Here is an 18,367-nt window from a genome sequence, read left to right on the forward strand (position 1 = left end):
CTGATTTACTATACCCGTAGTATGGCATACTATTTACTTTATTTGTATTTGTTTTGTATCTGTCTTTGATTGTATTTATTTTTTATACCTAGTAGCCGTATACCAATTTAGTATTAAAATAGATCCATTTAAATTTGCAAATAATTTGTTTACAATTCGTATTTGTTGTTTTTATGTATAAGGTACTGAAGGTATATAAGTACTGAATACATAGTACGTGTGGAAGGACATATGCCATGCTTTCTTGAAGGCTTGACGGTGTTGCACATCTCTCTTCCACATTTGCTATGAACATCTCGAGTTTGGTCATCCACTGCAATGTCATCATTACTCATCATACAACGATTCATTTCATAATTTTCCTTGCACGTTATTGTATAAAACGTAACAAGGGTAGAACATAATACTTTATTTCCTTGCGATAGTTATCTCGTGTCACGTCCCATCTTCTACTACCAAGGCCGATGGGCACGCTTCGAACAGAACAAGAAGAGTAAATTATAAAAACGTTAAAATCATAAAATGAAAGAAGAAAAAATGGAGGAGAAAAGTAGAGAGCATAGTATACGATAGGAAATAAAGTGCGTAATACTGTTCGTCAAAAATCGCATTATTCTAACAGCTAATCAAACAGAACAAATCTGAGTCAATCGAGTACAATTCATTCGGGCGGGCGTATGGCTACGATGATGCGCCACCCTCTCTAGATTACGTGTGTGCGTGTATGTGTGTACGTATATGGCCTGAGTCGAAGTCAGCATCGTGTCCTTATCGTTGCGACATCCATTATCTATCCCCGCGGTGTCCTTGGCGCGTCATTTATCGCTTAGTGGTGATAGACGGCGTGCGAGAGAACGGGCGCGTGCGAGTAGACTGGGGCGTGCGAGTAGACCGGAGCGTGCGAAAGGACGGGAGCGTGCGAAAGGACCGGAGCGTGCGAAACGTAGGTGGTGGCAGCGGGCGCATGGTAAGCCAACGGTGCGTGGGCAACGGCGACGGCCGGAGCGTGGGCAACGGCAACGGTCGGGGCATGGTAGGCCACCACTGGATGGGCAACGGGGGCAGCGGCGACGGTCTTAACGACGGCGGCATCGGCAGTCTTGCTGACGACGGCGTTGAATCCGTTCACCGGATCGGCCGTGTAGTCGACGGTACGACGAGTACCATCAGGCTCAACGAGCGAGTACTGCAAGGGTTGGGAGTTTTTAAAGTGGACTCGATGGCGTCTTGATGCAAACGTTGAGATTGAACTTACCTGACCCTGCACAACATCGCCATCGCGGGTTTCGTGCTGCTGCTTGTTGTCGCCGGTCAGTGAGTCCTGCACGTCGTAGCTGAAGCTGTACTGTGGGTGAGCATCGTACTCCTCCGTCTGGAAGTGGAAAGCGCCATTGCGTACAACGAACCAACCGTTAAGGACTTCTTTTATAAAACCATACTCGACTGTGGGTTCAGGAGTGGCATGGGTGTTACAGACAAGGACTAAAAGGGCGGCTCAAAAAGGTCCACATTGGGAGGATGCTTGGGAAGAAGGCTTGCTTGGAGTTTTTACTAGATTTGAAATTATTAAAATCAACTTGGTTTAAGAGTGAAATTGTTATGAAAATCTTGATTTATATTAATTATCTATTCATACGTATTCTATAGGATGCATTAAATTTTCTTCGAGCTATTAAAATTGTGATATCTTTTAAACACTTCAACTCCTTATGTTAATAAGCTAACAAGCTCAAGTAATCTCATCCCTTGTTAATAACCACTTAACCCTTCAAACTCACTCACTCCCATCGAAATGCTAAGAATATTTCAATTCATTAATTACAAGTCAATTAAAGCAATCACGATCCTTTAAATCGATCGGCGTTTTCTGTGATAATCTCATTAAACGAATGCCTCGAAGGAAGAACGCTGCGTTGTGAAGCCACATCTTGAGCAGCAAAAGGTGGTATAAATTAATTAAAAACTTTCCAAACGAAACAAACGAAACATTGGTGAAATTCTCTGTGTTAGGAGGACAGGACGGAAGAACAGCCAATGGGATGCAGAAGGGACTGTTTAGTTTGGCTTACCTTTACCAGTGCGGCCGGGGCAGCGACTCCGATCGCGACCGAGTTGACACCGACGGCTACGGCGGCCAGAACAACGAATACCTGTTGCACGTTGGGTTGGTGGGCGCAGAGGGTGTTTACATTGTGGAATGTAAATGTCAAAACCATCGAACACGGGAAAACGGTCGATTACAGATAAGGATATGGAAAAGAGAGAGAGAGAGAGAAAGAGAAAACATAACGAATGAAAATTTAATGAAAGTAAAAGGTTAAACAACGGTGGACGGACGTTCCGGTATGACGGCGAGGGGCACTTTAATGTTGGTGACAATGTTATGGCTTTTAATTTTGCGCGAGCTTTGTTGTTGTTTTCCCGTTTTCGCGCTGATTCAATTCAAGTGATTGAGGTTTAAATGTCGATGAAAATGGCACCATTTTTAAGAGGATTGGCACTTGGTGTGGTATTTTTTCCAGGGAACTTTCTGCCCATTGTTGCGGTTTTGAAAGTATTCGTTTGCGAAGAAAGGACAAAACAGACGTTTTGCGCACTAATGCAATCTGAGGAGCCATGGAGAAGTAGGTTAGAAAAAATACGCTGGACAATCTTTATTTCTCTTAGGGAATAGAGCATACACGTGAAGCTATTTTTTTGTTGCGTAAAGGCAGACAACATCGTCCTGGATGATTGTTCCTGCTCGATGATGCAAGAGTTTCGATATGTGCACCAAGTCAACTTTACACTCCACTGAATCCTGTTGTTTAGGATTTTTCGGTTGTACTAATATTAATACTCCTGTCCTGGAGTGATATTATACTCCCTCAAAAACTGTCTCATTGATTATACCAGCAACACACACATATGCTGCTGATATCAGTTTTGCTATGTTTGGCTTTGGAAAACCAACAGAATTCAATGGAATCATGGAACAAAAGGCACCATTGCTTATGGAAGCCAACCACGGCCAGAGCGCCGAACAAAGAAGGTGACCATGAAATTTGCCACACCTGCTTTCGACACGGTCTGCGTTTGATGGGCAATGTGGCAATACAAAGGAACCGTAATTGAAAGCGAGCAGTAATTTTCAAGAATCAGAACAATTGCTGGAAGTCTAAATTCAGCATACGGAAGGAGGATAAAAATAAAAGAACATGTGGAAGATTTTTTCCAAGAAATCCATACAACCATAGCAAATAAACGGTATTATTAAAGACGTCACCAAAAAATCGTTTCATCACTATCGGAACATAACAGATCACTGTTGAAGATAGGTTCGCCAGGAACGCAGCAAAACACAGCAATGGCGTCTTGTTGAAATTGTTGCCACCAAGAACAAACTTTGAAAGCGATTCATTCATTAGGAAATGGAAGGAATTGTTCTAAAACCGCTCCAGCACGCTAATTGTCAAAGTTTGACGGTCAAGCATTTAACCGTAGCGGCTTGTGGACAATGTTTTGCAATCAATGCACTGATAGGGTATGAAAAAGTGACATCGAAAAGTGGCTTAAGTTGTCAAATGGAAACATTTCGGTGGACAGTTTCGTGCTTGAACGCATTTGGGATTTTTGTGTACAAACTGTAAGTAATTAGTACGATTTTGGGGATGCCATCTTAGCTGGCCATTAAGGATTCTTTTGGCCACAACGAACCATCCGAAGGTACACCTGCGAACCGTTCTTTTACAACCCTTTGTTTCCAAACTACTTAGCCCAGTTTTAAAGTGTGCAATAAATAAAGCTGTCTAAATTGCTTTTTTTAAATCTCTTTTTTCTTTACTTTGTTCGGAAGTAGTTTCAAGTTGAAGTTGAGATGCCTGAACAGAGGTTTCTTCATGCACCTGGCGAATTTCATTCGCGATTTCCCTCCGAAAGGGACACTTTTTCAGGACACTTAAAAACTTATCAAAACTTGTCAAGTTCGCTCCTCCATTTTGGGTCGATTCTCAAAAGAATCGTGCCCAGAAATACACTTTGACGCAATAGTTTTATGTGAGCTTTACTGATGAACATGTGTATAATGTTGATGTACTCTTTGTTAAACAATTCTCTGGAACAGCAAAATAACTGCTCAAATCGAACGATCGGAAAACGAATAATTTGACAAAAAAACGAAAAGTGGTACAATCGTTAAATGAAAAACCCTCAAATATTTAGTCTTGCCCGCGTTGCAAACGATGAGTGGATTAAACGCACTGGCGCGTAAAGCAAGCTTCCAGCCTCGTGGTTTGAATTGAACACTTTTTGTTGCTCTTGGTGGAATACCCGAAAGCTGAAAAAAGTCTATCTACCCATTCGCATGAAAACCACACCGGGGACTCCGAAGGACCCGAACGTGTCCAAATGTAAACCAGCAAAACCCCACCCAAATGTTTGGCCAAGGTATTAATTTAACGCGGCCGGAAAAAGGGAACGGACAGCAAAAGCCCCCGGGGCGGGTTTGTTGTATGATTTTTGATTACGAATCTATCTACCCGATTTTCCTGTTCTCATTTTCACCACTTTTTTTTGGATAAGAAAAACTGTGCCGGACCATTTGAAAGCGTGGGCAGGTTTGCTCTTTCTTCGTGTTCTTCGTTCGTTGTAGTCCCGAAATGGGAACTTTTGGCAGTGGCAAAGCAGAAGCTTGATAATTAAATTCACGCAATGGTTCAAATAGTTCACCGTGTAAAGAAAACTCATACTTTTTCCCCCATTTCCTTTTCGATTCACTGCCACTTTCGCTCGTTCCCGTCCGGTGGGCGGTTCCAGGACATCAAAATCGTATCATTAGCATTAATGTCATTGATCTGATTCGCTCGTCTAAATGGTAATCGGTAAACCCCGGTTCCGCCAACGGAGCCTTTTCCTTCCTCCTTCTGCCTTTTGCGCGCGGAAAAATGTTCTTGCAAGTAATAGAAGCGGTTCTGTTTTCTTTTCATGTTACACAATTTATCATTTGTTACCGTCTGTCAGTTTTTATTTAAAGAAAACGGAACCGAATAGCTGCGGTTTGTAGTGCTACATAGCACAAGTCATGAAAAATTGCTGATCAAATTTAAAGCGACAGAAAGAATGCCTCTTCGCTTCGCCATTTGCACGTGTTCCAGTGACCGATTGAATAGACGAAGGAAAATGGAATATACTCACGATGGAATAAATTCCTCTTTCGACATTGCACGATGACAGTGCACAGTGGTGATCATGCTTTTGGTGTTTTTACAGGGTTAGTGGTGCCCATAAGCCATGTTTGGATTTGGAGTTGAAGTAGATTTTCCATGCTAAAATCGATGCTGTGCGCAGTTTTCTCGGCTGACACGTTGAAATATTTGTTTATACCGATGCACAGCTAATACACTAATGAACCGAGAAATTGTTTTACAAAACTCAGTTGCGCTTGCCGCAATTCTAGAAAGGGGGTAGGATGCCAGAGCACCCTCTGCACATTCTAGTTCAACTTGAACACAGTCAAGAACAAGCTACAAATCTGCTATTATTTATGTAATATAATTGTAACGGGTCTTAGCCATATTATCAGTCCTATAACGACTGCAGAGAGTACAAATTCCTCACTGCATTTCCTCCTTGTCTATTGCCTTATCCCGGGCATGTTCGGTTGCAATTCTGCTAGCACTTAAACTTGAACTTGAAAACCCCTGTAAGACCGCGAGTATATGCGAAAGCTTTCACTTGATTCGTCACTCCAAGACGAATTATGTGCTCTTGGGAATGGATTAGTTTCAAATTTTCCTTTAAAGCCTTGAAGTCTTCATGTTACGAATAAAACCTCCCCTGCGAGGGGACTGTGGATCTTGAAATATGTTTCTGTATGTCGTTCACTTATATTTTCTTCCATTTTGCCAAACTCAAAAATGCAATGAATGTAGCGAAAGTGTTTGTGTGTTTGGGCAGTAATAAAAGGATTTCCAAACGTGCGTACGAGGATTACGGCACACACACGAGGTTCGGCTATTACAGTAACGGCACCCATTCGCTCCTTTCACCCCCAACATGGAAGTTTCGAGCTTTGAAGCTTGAAAAGGGGATTATAAAGCGACCTTCGGCGTGTTCCGTGCTGAGTTCCATGCATTCCGTGCCGGCGATGGTGTGGGCTTTTGTCATGCTCGAACGGTGTATTACAGGCAAACACGGTGTTCCATTCGGTTCGTTTATCCCGGCTGAGCTTCTGCGTTTATGTGTTACGTGTTTTCGAAAATCACCTAAAAATTTGAAGGTGGATATTTCGCGTGGGACCACAAAAAAACCCTCCCCCCCCCTCCAGTGACACTAAATGCAAATCTTGCACCCACACATGCAGATCGTTGTTTTGCTTCAATCGATCGATCGACAGTCAATCATCGAACCACAAGCAGGCCCACTTTTGCGTGATGGAACTGATTGCCATCGACATGCCATATTTTGGCGTGGATAGGGTGCTTTATATGGGTGATGTTTCGTGCGAGTCAATCGCAACTTGCGAAACGATTCCACACGGTAAGTGGTTGGATTGGGGCGTAGCGTGACGAATCTCGATCTGCCCGTAGCGGTTTGTTTGTTCGTACGCCTTTTGCTCCAATTAAGGTAATTGAATTGAATTGTGAGTGATGTGCGTTGCGGCTTGGGTTGTAACTTATTGAGCTGTTTATGAGCAGCGTGAGCAGTGATGAAATGGCGATATGATTGAACCTGTGCCATTTCTTGCGGGTTTACATCACACAAAACAGAGCTAACCACAGCTGGTTGGTCGGCCATCACCATTCGGAACAGTGAGTGAAGATTATGCTACTTATATTGCAGTATGCGCCATTATTGACAGAATAAATAATTCCTGCCAATGGCGCGTCCCTAAAATAACCGTGGATGATGACACCTTGTGCCCATTGGAAGATTGCTACCGGTATGCGTGATTATAGCATATTGGTAAACTAACCTCATCAGGATCATAATGTCTACCCGGCGAACAATAGTGCCAGCTGCGCTACAAACTCCATTAGAAGAGTCATCGAAGCGAATAAGCTCGGGCCCGTGTTTTTCTTTTACCTTGCTCTCCCAATTCGGATGGGTACTTTCACCTAGGGCCAAGACCATTAAACCGTCCACTTTCTTCCTCTCCCCCAGTCTCTCCTCCAGCAAAGCACTCGCGTGGTCGTTAGGTGCGCTGCAGGTCCAAATTGACCGTTGGGTGCTATTCTTACCCAACAAGGCCATCTCCTAATCCTGGTTTCGCAACAAACCGTACATACTGATGCGCGATTCCTTCGCCATTGTGTCGTTTGCTGTTGGCAGCAGCCCAAGAATATGTCTGCACAGCGAATCAACGAACTCTCACTCGAACCGGGAACCGGCCGCGGCCGAAGTGAAAGGCATCACCAATGCCATTATCGAAATTCTCGTGGCACTTTCCGAAAATAGCACCAAGACAAACTGCTGTCTCCCGTTTTGGGGGGGTTTTTGCTTTGGTAAGCGCGCTAGCACAGCATTTTATGACCTTCGTTTGCCATCGTTTGCCATTCGGATGATGAGCTAAAAATGAGCTCGCGCATAGCGAAAGTGTCCTTTCGGCAACACATTAGCAAACATTAGCGGGTTTGGATGGAAGGGAAAGCACGAAGTGTGCAGTGAATCGTATTAGCATTCTGAAGAAAATTGAACCTAAAGCTCACGGTGAGAGATTAAAGATATTGTAGTGGATCTTTAACAAGTACGAGGTGAAGACACCACTTTGTTGGGCTATTCAAAACGTGCTTTGTTTCAACAGCCGAACCAGCAAGTGTTAACGAAGCAACTGTAGTGGAAAATTTTCTATTTTTCCTTCTGACATGCCTTCATGTACAGGATAATGCTTGCTTGCTCGTACCTAACCAATCTCCCAAGTTGCATCAGCTCCCTGTTGAAGGTCTGAACGGTGGTACAAACCACCGGTATGGAGAGGTGAATCTGTAGCAACTTCAATTTAGCTGCATTACACCAGTGGGTATTACTGCAGCCACCGTTCATCCGGATTCTGGTTTCCTGCCAACTACTCGAAACCGTACCAACGGCGAAAGAGAATTAAATTCTCGCCCAACCAACCTCCACCAGGCGTCTCCATCGCGGTCGGCAACATTTTGTACCGAGTGGGGAAGAAAATTGAAAAGCTCGCTTGTTTTCCTTTTTTTCTCCCCTTTCATCGTTTGCCATATTTGCACATTTGCAACATCACCCGTGCGATTTGGCTATCCGTATCGTAAGAAAACGGTTGCGCTCCATTAACGCAGAAGATTTATATCGAATAAAGCTTTCGTCTGTTAATCCCCCAAAAACTTTCATCCCACCACAGCTACGGTTCCCGACTCACCGTAACCGGGGCAAAGTCAACATCGAGATGTACGTTGGTTGGTGAAAAAATTTATTGCATTGCAAGCTTCTCGGATCGATGATTGAAATAAATCGAATTCCATTACCATCCCATTTATGGCACCTTCTTCTATGCGGCGGTCCATCCCGTTTCGGGCTGTGAATGTTAAAAATAAACCACACGATTGTTGCACCTTCGCTTCTGGGGGGGTTTGGGTTGTGTTTATGGGACGGGTGAAACTGGTTGCCAAAACAAATACAATTGTGGTTACGTGAGTGGTGAACTCGTGCAGGAACTCGTTTCCCGATCACCCTCAAAGATGGATGTTTTACGGGTTTCGCTGTTCGTTAGTATTCGGATCGTATTACTATTCTACCGTATCGTATGTACACTACCTCTTGGCGTTTATCATTGGGAAATTGCATACCATAAATTAAAGCTAAAAGCGATGGAGCCTTCACAGATAGTTGAGGTCGAGCGGCGCAGGTGAAATATTGTCACCGATCACATCCCTCTTCCTAGCACACCACGTTTTCTAATGAGAGAGTGAAATTTTAATGAAGAAACCATCGGAAAGTTCGTTTCCGGCAAACCGACAAACCACCGACCAACCATCCGGTAGAATCCAAGATTTCACGGCACTCGACTGTTTGCCTGTTTGGGTTCTTCAGCAATCTGCATAAAAGGGATAACCGTGGGAGCATCCTCGGGACACAGGATTCTCGGTTAACTCTTTTTCCTGATCACTCCCCATCTTCCCCCGGCCCGCTGGTAGGAAAAGTGAATCCCCAACACTTGAGGTTAGTGAGGTTCAAGAGTACCAGCAAAGAGTTTCCTTTCATCGATTTCTACACCGGCGGGTATCGAAACAACGGTCGACTGTGCAGCGAAGTTAACAGCCTGCCGCAGGATAGAACTTCTGGTGGGGAACGAACCCTAATGGTGGTTGAATTTAGCAAACGGGCAGAAGAAACGAGACGACCGAGCGCTAGAACTTTGATTAGGACGCGTTTCGAAGTGGATCGCAACGGTGCTGACTTCTTAATGAGAGCTTCGGTGAAATTTGTGTTTCCACGTGCAGAAATTGCTCTTTGTCCGTATTGGAAGTTTTATCCGCTTTAACAGATTACATGGTCGGGAAATCAACTTTAACAAGAATTTGTTGCTTTCAATTGCGGAACGTCTCGTGTTACTTTGTTCATTCAGCTTTACAGCTTTAAGAAGCGACAAAACCATAATTAATTCAATTTTTGAGTTGCAAATCGAACAAGCAAATCGGAGATGCATGTAACAAGCTTCAAGCCAAACGATGCTGGCGGAAAACATTACGAAACAATGGCTCAAACAAATCCTCCTTTCGTTCGGTGGCGGATTATCCTGCAATAAGCGACAGGAAAGCAAATGGATTTGGTATGTCGGTGGTGTTAGGAAAAGCTTCTTCCTCCAGTCTGACCGGCTTGACTGTTCTGAACGTGCTCTCCGAACGGGGACATTCACGGCGCTAATCCGACATTGATGTGTGGTATTGTGGAAAGCGTTGTTAAATGAAAAATTCTTCCACCATTTGTGAGAGTGACAAAAGGGCGGAAGGAGCATCTTAAGCAGGGAACAAATCTTTCTGTCTGCTTTCGAGTGTCTTGTCGAGGCTGAACGTAACATCCGCTAGCGTTAATCGAAACGTTACAGTTTCCGGGTTCCGGTTGGACACGCTCGTTTTGTGATTGTGTTGAATTGTTATTATATTTATACTTCCCGGGTTTTACGGCGCATCCCTAACTCGCCGGACGGTGATCACGTATTGCGAGCGTAGTGTGTGTGAGTGCGGGTGAAAGGAACCGTCCTTATCTTTTGTACAGCCGCGAGCAAACGCTGCATGATTTACGACCATTTCACTGTGGTCCTTTTGCACCGCTGGTCTATTTAGGTCCCATATTTGCCGAGACATCAGTCGAGACAGAATTCCCCTCGGGCAGGATAGAATATACCTCCGTACCGTGCAGCAAAACATCAAATCAAACTGCAACTGCAGCTGATGCACAAGTGCAAAGATAGAGTTGCAAGAAAATACAATCCACTAGGAAGAAGCTTTGAAGGTTTCTCCCAGGACTTTCTCATCAGGAACAGTAACTACCAGGGATAGAAAATGGTTCGCCAAGACCGTCTGTGATCAAATAATTATTCATCGACTTCTAGCAGGTTGCAGCAACACCGTGTGCACATCGGAGTTTTGCGCACTGTGACAAACTCTGTCTGAACGGTTCTGTTGAATAATGAAGCTCATTTCGTTTCGCCTAGATGGAGTTTCCCACGCAGCGCGTACCGGTAGGGAAACTATTTTACAGCGAGGGCCAAAGTAATCTGATTATTCAACACGTTTCGCATGGGAATCTTTCTTGTGTATGCCAAAATGGAGTGAAAAAGTAAGTTTTAAATAAATGTATTTGAATTACAAATCAGACGGGGACATTCCTCTACTTTTTAGTACGGTTGCAGCTTGTTGTGCTGTAGAAACGAGGTCACAGAATATTTCGTTACAAATTTGCTCATGAAATCAATTTAAATTGAGCGTTTGTATCAATTCAATTTTAAGTTGTAAAAAATTGTTTTTCACCTTTTCAATTAGTTATGTAATTTTTGTTGAAGATTTATCTACAATCTTCAAGGATATCAAGAACCATTGCGTTAAAGTTCATACGCAATTGTTTTCTAATGCAGTTTTTATTTAAACCAAAACTTTAGTTGCAATTGATGAAAAGCGTACTTTGAAAAAGTTAATTAAATGTAACATTAATGATAATTTATATTTCTATTTTGATAATATTAACTATTCAATGAAAATTGTTGAAACTTTTTTTTCATTAGAAATTGAGTGCAAGTAATTCTTTTTGTTCGGCTGTACAGACAGTCCCCGAAATGTACATGGAATTGACAGCTACATGGACAGCTGAGTAGAAAATGCTGGTACAAATGCCTTCCATTTCGTTATAAAATATATGTTTTTTTTAACTTTTGTTAAATATTTTTTTATCCAAAACTCGCCTGAATTGCTGAACAAAAAAGGACAAAGAAGTATGCTAGTGAAAATTCAAGATATGCGGATTATAGTGGTCCGTTATTGTAATTCATCTCGGGGGCTGCCTAAAGTTTGTTCTGATATAGAAATAAAACCTCCTCAAGAGTTCGTTAAGAGTTCAATACACCTTTTGAATTTTAAGTATTTATAGCTCTTTCTGTCCCATATTCCTTATGAATTTTGAACTTCTAAAGCTCCAAAAAAGAATTTTTAAATCAATGTTTTTATCAATGATTCCTTCGGACCACTGATTTTATAAACCTTGAATATCAAAAGATCCTTGCTTGCAATTGATACTCTGAACATGATCCTCAAAAAACAAGCTTTCGATTTAGCTAATGCATTCTATAAATAATAAATCACGAATAAACTAGCGTAAAGACAGCCCAAATGGTATTCCTTCCATGATGTGCGCCTTAACTCAAATCAGCCTCAATCAAACGCCCTCAAAAAGCACCACAAGCGAACCATCCCAAATTTGAAAAGTTCAGTGCAAACGCTTTTCGCTTTCGGTCCGTTTATCTGCTTATTTATTTAAATTCACATTACTTCCATTTACATCTTTTCGCACATCTGTTATCATAACGCATTTCAAACGGTGGCGGTTGCGGAAATTTCTCTAGCACACATAGCACAACTCGCACACAACACAAGAAGGAAAGGAAGTGAAACTCTCGCCCGTTTCCTTCCACTTTGGTCCGGGAGCAGTATTGCGTTAAGGTGAAAACAAAATCAACATCCTGCGCCCACCAAACACGCTCTAAATCACGTGGATGAACAAAATTAGATTTCCTTCACCAACGCATCGGCTCGAACCCGACGAAGTTGAATGGCCATTGGCATTTTGAATTTGGCGAGCGTTCTTTTTTTTGCTGTTGTTGTGCTGCAGTGCTTCCCTTTATGGTTTTACGTAAGAAAACTGTTTGGCTCGTACTTGAAAAATAGTAAAACAAAACATCAGAACAAAAAACACTTCAACAAGCAGTGCTGGAACCTGTGGCGGGCGGCGTTTGCACCATTTTCCACTTCCACCTATTTGATTTGTTTCCATTTGGGTAGCTTTTTCCCTTCTGTTCGTGGCAATTTTCATCGTGGTTTTTCGAAAGGATTGCAAACTTTATGCCCATTGAGTTTGTTTTCATTCGCTTGCCTTGTGGCTGAGAGATCCTCGCTCACTCAGAAGGCTATCGGGAACCTAAAAGGGTTCTGGTGTTTTCTGGTCAGCCCAAGCTAAGGAAGTCTACATTTTGCTGTTCAACATCCACACAAGGGTACCTAAGACACAACGTTTTCGACAGTCCTGCTGTTGACCTTTAACCTCGACACTTGAATCTTGCGTTGCAATGCCGGGCGAACACTGTATGACGCGTGAGGGAAGACTTCCAAGAAGTTCAACCTTACCTTGGCGAACATTTTTGAGCGTATGTTGTCTTTGTGTTGCTGCGTGAGCCGTAGGTACGATTGCACTTCACTGCACAGGACGGGGGTTGTGAATGAATCGAAAGCAAACTTAACTTTGATACCGTTTCGCTGCAATCGGCACACTTTATATACCAAAGCCCTACCTCCTTGTCGTTTGCGCGACCGACGACCTGTGCGCACGCACGTGGTGCGTCGACGGTGCGTACGCAAGCGAAGGGACAGCAACGGCCGAGAGCAGGATAGACGCAGGCAACCCTCGCTGGAACCACCACTCTGTCCGGTACACCGAGATGCACACCGAATGCAGTGCTCAGCACCCAAACCACAATGCCATGGGGTTGGATCGCCCAGGGAAGGGTGGCCCGACAACGATGCTGCGTAAATGTCGCGCGAGTGCGCACACCATAAGGAATGAATGGTGCCGGGTGCGAGTGAGTGCATTCCGGTCGGTCGGAGTTTGTGCGTACGCGCCTTGCGGGACCCTTGACATGCGTAAGTTTGTTGCAAGTTCACTATCGTCGCTCGATGGGTGGGGAGGTCACGGATCGAAATGGATCGCGAAGCTGCTTCCATTGGCTTCTTGTGCGTGTGTGTTTCGAGGGAGCATTGCGCAGGCGTACTTAAGGGACGGTCGATTTCTTTTCTCCCACGGAGCTTACTGGCTGGAGCGTTAGTGCTCAGGGATCATGATTTCGGTGAAGCGATAGGTGGCATTGAAAAAGACAGACCCAAAATGCATTATCATTCCGTGGTAGTATTAATCATAGAGAATAATACTGCACCGTAACCTTCGGAGTTTGGTTTGAAAGTTTATATCTTATTTAATTTAATTACTGAATGGTACCGTGTGCACTGAAGTAAAGCATATCTCTTCCAATCAAATCTTCATAGCAATATCTGCCTAGCTGTGCCATTGTAAATTGAAAAACGAATCTTTGTGTTTGATTATAATAAAGCGTAGATGATCACATATTGATTTAAATAATGAAGGCTCGGTTCAAATTAATACATTATCCTACAGTTAAACAAAATTAAATAATTGGTATGAATTCATTTGCCTACAACAGTGCATTCGCTGTATGAAATACAACGTCTTAGCTTGCAAATACATTTAGTACTATATTATTTTCCAGAGGTTGACACCGCAACACGGGTCCTAATTTATGGCAGAAAATTGGAACAAGATTAGAATTCTTTTCTAGTTGAGGTACCCTACAGAAGGCTAGATTATTTTATTTATTTTCTCCATAATGACGGCATTTGCCGTATTATCTAAAGATGTGGAGATTTTTTTTCATATATATTCAGGTATTGGTATTGTAGTGATATATTTGCCAATTTCTGGAATTTGTTTATATTTCATACGTTCTGTACGAAGATCTTAACCGATACATTAATCAAAATGGAACTCTTTGCACACTGGTTGATCGTTCTCGAGGGAAATGTATTCATCGATGAGTTTAACTTCCCAAGAGCTCTAAACACATGGTAAGATGATTGCTTTCATGGATCCTGGAATGGAATTAAGTTATTGGATGATTACAGTTCTAAAAGTCTGTAAAACACCTATTACTCTTACAGCTCTTACAAAATCTCTTACAAAATCTCTTACAAAACTCTTACAAAATAAATGCCGCTTTAGATACTTTATTTAGGAAGGAATTAAGTATACTTTAGCAGAATAACAATATCATTTTATATTATTTGTACTTTTTAACTTTTTTCAACAATATACAACAACAACTTTTCAACAATATACAACATCTTTTGATCCATGAATTCAGGAGCATGATTTTTAATTATAGGAGCGATAATACCCGTATAATTTCGATTATTTTTTTTGATAAAACCCAACTTTAATATTATTCTTCCATTATCACTGTGGAAAACCAACCTTGACCCTAAAACCCGCAACCTCAACGCCCAATAATAAATACGTTACAGTTGCTCTAAAGCACATCACCAACGGGGCAACCAGTGCAAAAGGGATGTTGCAAAATGCAGTACGGTGCAGATTGGAGCTCGTACCACGCACCACCAACAGCTCGCTAGGAATTTCCCAAGCGCACCAAAGTCGTGCCGCCACCTCGGTCGTACAACATTCGTCTCACAAACACCTCGCCTGGGTGAGCTGCAAAAGTGCGCACGGGACGACAGCCCATGCCGTGCAAGTTTCAAAGCTTTTTGCTGAAGGGAACTTATGCTTGGCAGTGTCGCTCACAGCGCAGCTTGACCCGGCTGGAGATTATAGCGCTGCGGCAGTGTACGAAGTGCTGTGGAGATGGTAATAAATCAAACAGGCATTTTCCACAGAATCACCACGGCACAGGACGAAACGGGACAGTTAGGACGGTTCTAAAGCGGCATCTAACCGACTGAAGAAGCTTCTCCCCGACGTGTCCGACCGTGTGCCGGGTTGTTCAATTATGAAAACTATTCATCTACAATAATGCGACAAAGCGACGTTTTATGAGCGAAGTGGGCTTACACCTGAAGGTTGATATGAGCGGGTCAGTTTTCGGAAGTTGAGAAGAAACATTTTTGGGGAAGAATTATCTTTAACACACTGAAAGAATTTAAGCCTCAGACAGATCGGGATCGTATGACATTAACTATGGGACTTGTTGATGTCACAAAACTTGTTAATGTCCAACGGCGGTAATAAAACTGATTATGCTCCAATTGATTTATTGTTTCCTCATTTCCTTAGAATGTTCGAGACTTAGTTTTGTTTGCAGAACGGATTCATAATATTGGTTTAAAATTCTTTTCAACGTTTATAACTGCCGCTATAAATACAGCCAGCGCTTGCAACGTACCATCTTGGAGCAGGGAAAATACTAAAGCTTAGTCGTCGGGCCGGGATAAGCTCCGTCAGAAGCGCCATCATTGTGTGTGCCCATCACGAAGGTAGAATTTAAATTGCTTGCTTTGCACTTACCCTACGCCGCAAGGGCTCTGTGCAAGCGCGCGTACTGCTGTCGGGCGAGCGGAGAAAAGTCATTTGTCGAGCAAAGTGCCGTGAGTTCGTGCCGTGAGCTGCCATCCCCATGCGCACCGGTGCTTCTTTCTCTCGCTGCCTCTCGATGCGACTCCCTAGCAAGGTGTGCACGTGTGCTGCAGCGAGGTGGCAAATATTTGCACTAACTTGCACGTCCCAGCTGACAGGGCCGGACGTACTCAGCATCCCACGTTGTCGACGATGGTGACGATAGGGGGGACACGGTGCATGTAACCGGCGGATGTTCGGTGCGGTTGATTGATTCGTCAGCAACAAAAAGGGTGCTGAAATTTGATGCCAGCAACATAAATGCATTTCATTAGCAAAACATTGGCGAACGTACGGGGATCCGGGACAAATGGGTGCACCTTCGATTGTGCTGCATGATGTCATGCAATTGCTGATGCTTAGGTTTGCTCTTTAATAATGAACTTGTTTATTTTCTGATGTTTGATGATGATGGGTACCCTCAACACATGCTAATTGGCATAATGTGCTAGCAGGCGGTTGGGAGCAATGAGAGTAATTTGATATTTAACATGCGTGGAATGTTCTTTATGAATAAATGACTATTTTTGACAATGGTATTTTGTTTCTTCAATAATTTAAATTAAAAATTAGCTATCATGCGTGAGGGTCATTTACAAGTGTCAAATTATCCGATATTCAAGGATACTAAAATTCATCGAATCTGCAAAAAAGATTCTTTTCCCTAGTGAGTTCGTTAATGTTTTGTTATGTTAAGTTCTTTTTAGGGTATTAATGAATCGATTTATTAGTTGAATAGAAATTCAATTCACAAACGCCGTGTTCTTGGATGACCAAATATACATCTGTAGTATTTCTATAAGGAGTTGAACTATTCACACTTAATCTATGAATTAGATAATATACTCTTATACCTTTTGACCTTTACGAACCATATTTGGTATGTTTGTTTGGACTACTAAACACCTGCAATATTCTGCCCAGGTCGTACGTTCTATTGACATCAATATAATTAGCCTACTACCTAAACATTTATCACCGATACGCAACAGATGCCCTTAGGAAAATGGTTCACTTGCATGTTGCTCGGTCGCTACCTTGTCGGCTTAGAAATATGATCCCTGGCAGTTGTTTGGCTTAGAAGCCACGGGTCCGACCAGATTAGAGGCGTTGAGCGGCGCTAAGCTGCACCGCTGGAAGGTGTTGGGCTCTGCCGGAGGAGATCATAACCGATTAACGGTAGCGGGCATCAAGGGGACACCGGATGATGGATTTGATCCACTGGAACCTGCAATCGAGCCGCACGTACGCACGAGCACAAATCTGGCCGCGAGTTCTCGTGCTCCGTTCGGTCACCCGTCAGGGCAAGCAGTACTGTGCAACGGTGCAACATTATGCAATAGTGTTGATCACTTGTGGGCTGTTTGTCGCGGTGGCTACGTTATTGGGGCAAGGGTTAGTGATTGAAGAAACCTGATTGATTAATGTTTCGTTTGGAGAGATTGTAAACCTGTTATTGGGGTGACATCCGCCAACCAGAACGGGAATGCAGAAATTACAATGTTTGCTTAATGGCTGTCTCAACACTTTTATCCAATCAGACTTGCAATAGAAGAGGTTTGGTTTTGACACTCTACACATCATACATCACTCAGGGTTTGGCGATCGAGCTCTCCTTCACTGCACTAGCCATCCTTATCAAAATTGCATTCATCGTGCTGCTGCGAGCCAACTCACCTTGCCATCTCGGGCGGGAAATACTTGTCACCGGCGAGCAAATGGGAAGTAATCACCGATTGCATTCCACGGCGACCTTCAATCGAGAGCTCTAGCACCTCGATGGCATGGGAAAAATTGTACCCATGCGTCGTCGTCGCGCATAAAGTATGCCGGCGTTGTTGCTGCATTCGTCGACCTTATGGACTGTTCAGTCAAGACCTCCAATTTTCCTTTCGTGGCGACTGACGCGCGCGCACACCAACGGAACAAAAAAGTGAATTGATTTTTTATTGGTGCTAAAGAAGGCACTGTACCAAACATTCGACCAACAGTCAGTGTAGGGTTACGATGGGAAAATCCATTGCAACGCCATTGCCCATATTTGTTACGGAATGATTCACGAACATAATCACTTGATCCGTGTATATCTTGATCGTTTGCACCCGGGCGGGACAGGTTTGCCAGGTGCAGTTGTGCGCCAAACGAAGATCGATTTAGTAGAAAAGGAGAACAGAAAAATCCCCAAACGAAACGATCCGATAGTGAATGAACAATGAAAGCGAAGAAAACAAAAGAAAATGACAAATCACTCTTGGCGTCTTAAAAGCACGCCAACTTACGGGCGAGCAATTTCATTCAATCAGGTGAAAATTTCAACAATTTTTCATCTGCCGCATATTCGCGTTGGGCGCCCGGGCACGGTGTGCTGGGCGTGGCGTGGCACCGGTTTTAATGATGGCTATTAAAAATGATCCTACCTTGAGTGCGCATTGCCTGGCCCGAAAATGGTACCCATTAATAAAGT

At 43.2% G+C, this 18,367-nt stretch overlaps 1 protein-coding gene across 1 annotated transcript; it reads right to left on the reverse strand.

Moving 5' to 3' along the window:
- Nucleotides 1-826: 826 nt before the first annotated feature.
- LOC128712510 (larval cuticle protein A2B-like) lies at nucleotides 827-12,845 on the reverse strand. The gene is made up of 4 exons (XM_053807401.1): nucleotides 12,834-12,845; nucleotides 2,070-2,150; nucleotides 1,256-1,372; nucleotides 827-1,186 (listed from the first exon to the last, which is right to left on the reverse strand). Exons 1-4 carry the CDS (start codon nucleotides 12,843-12,845, stop codon nucleotides 827-829), a joined length of 570 nt encoding a protein of 189 aa, XP_053663376.1.
- Between the last annotated feature and the right edge of the window lie 5,522 nt (nucleotides 12,846-18,367).

The sequence above is a fragment of the Anopheles marshallii genome, chromosome 3 (assembly GCF_943734725.1).
Source record: "Anopheles marshallii chromosome 3, idAnoMarsDA_429_01, whole genome shotgun sequence".
NCBI lineage: Eukaryota > Metazoa > Arthropoda > Insecta > Diptera > Culicidae > Anopheles > Anopheles marshallii.

Excerpts from the sequence above, each read along its gene's own strand:
- LOC128712510 (XM_053807401.1), bottom strand. Across the intron at positions 1,373-2,069 it reads CCCCGGCCGCACTGGTAAAG|ACGGAGGAGTACGATGCTCA; the intron begins GTAAGCCAAACT and ends TTCCACTTCCAG. Across the intron at positions 1,187-1,255 it reads GCGATGTTGTGCAGGGTCAG|TACTCGCTCGTTGAGCCTGA; the intron begins GTAAGTTCAATC and ends CAACCCTTGCAG.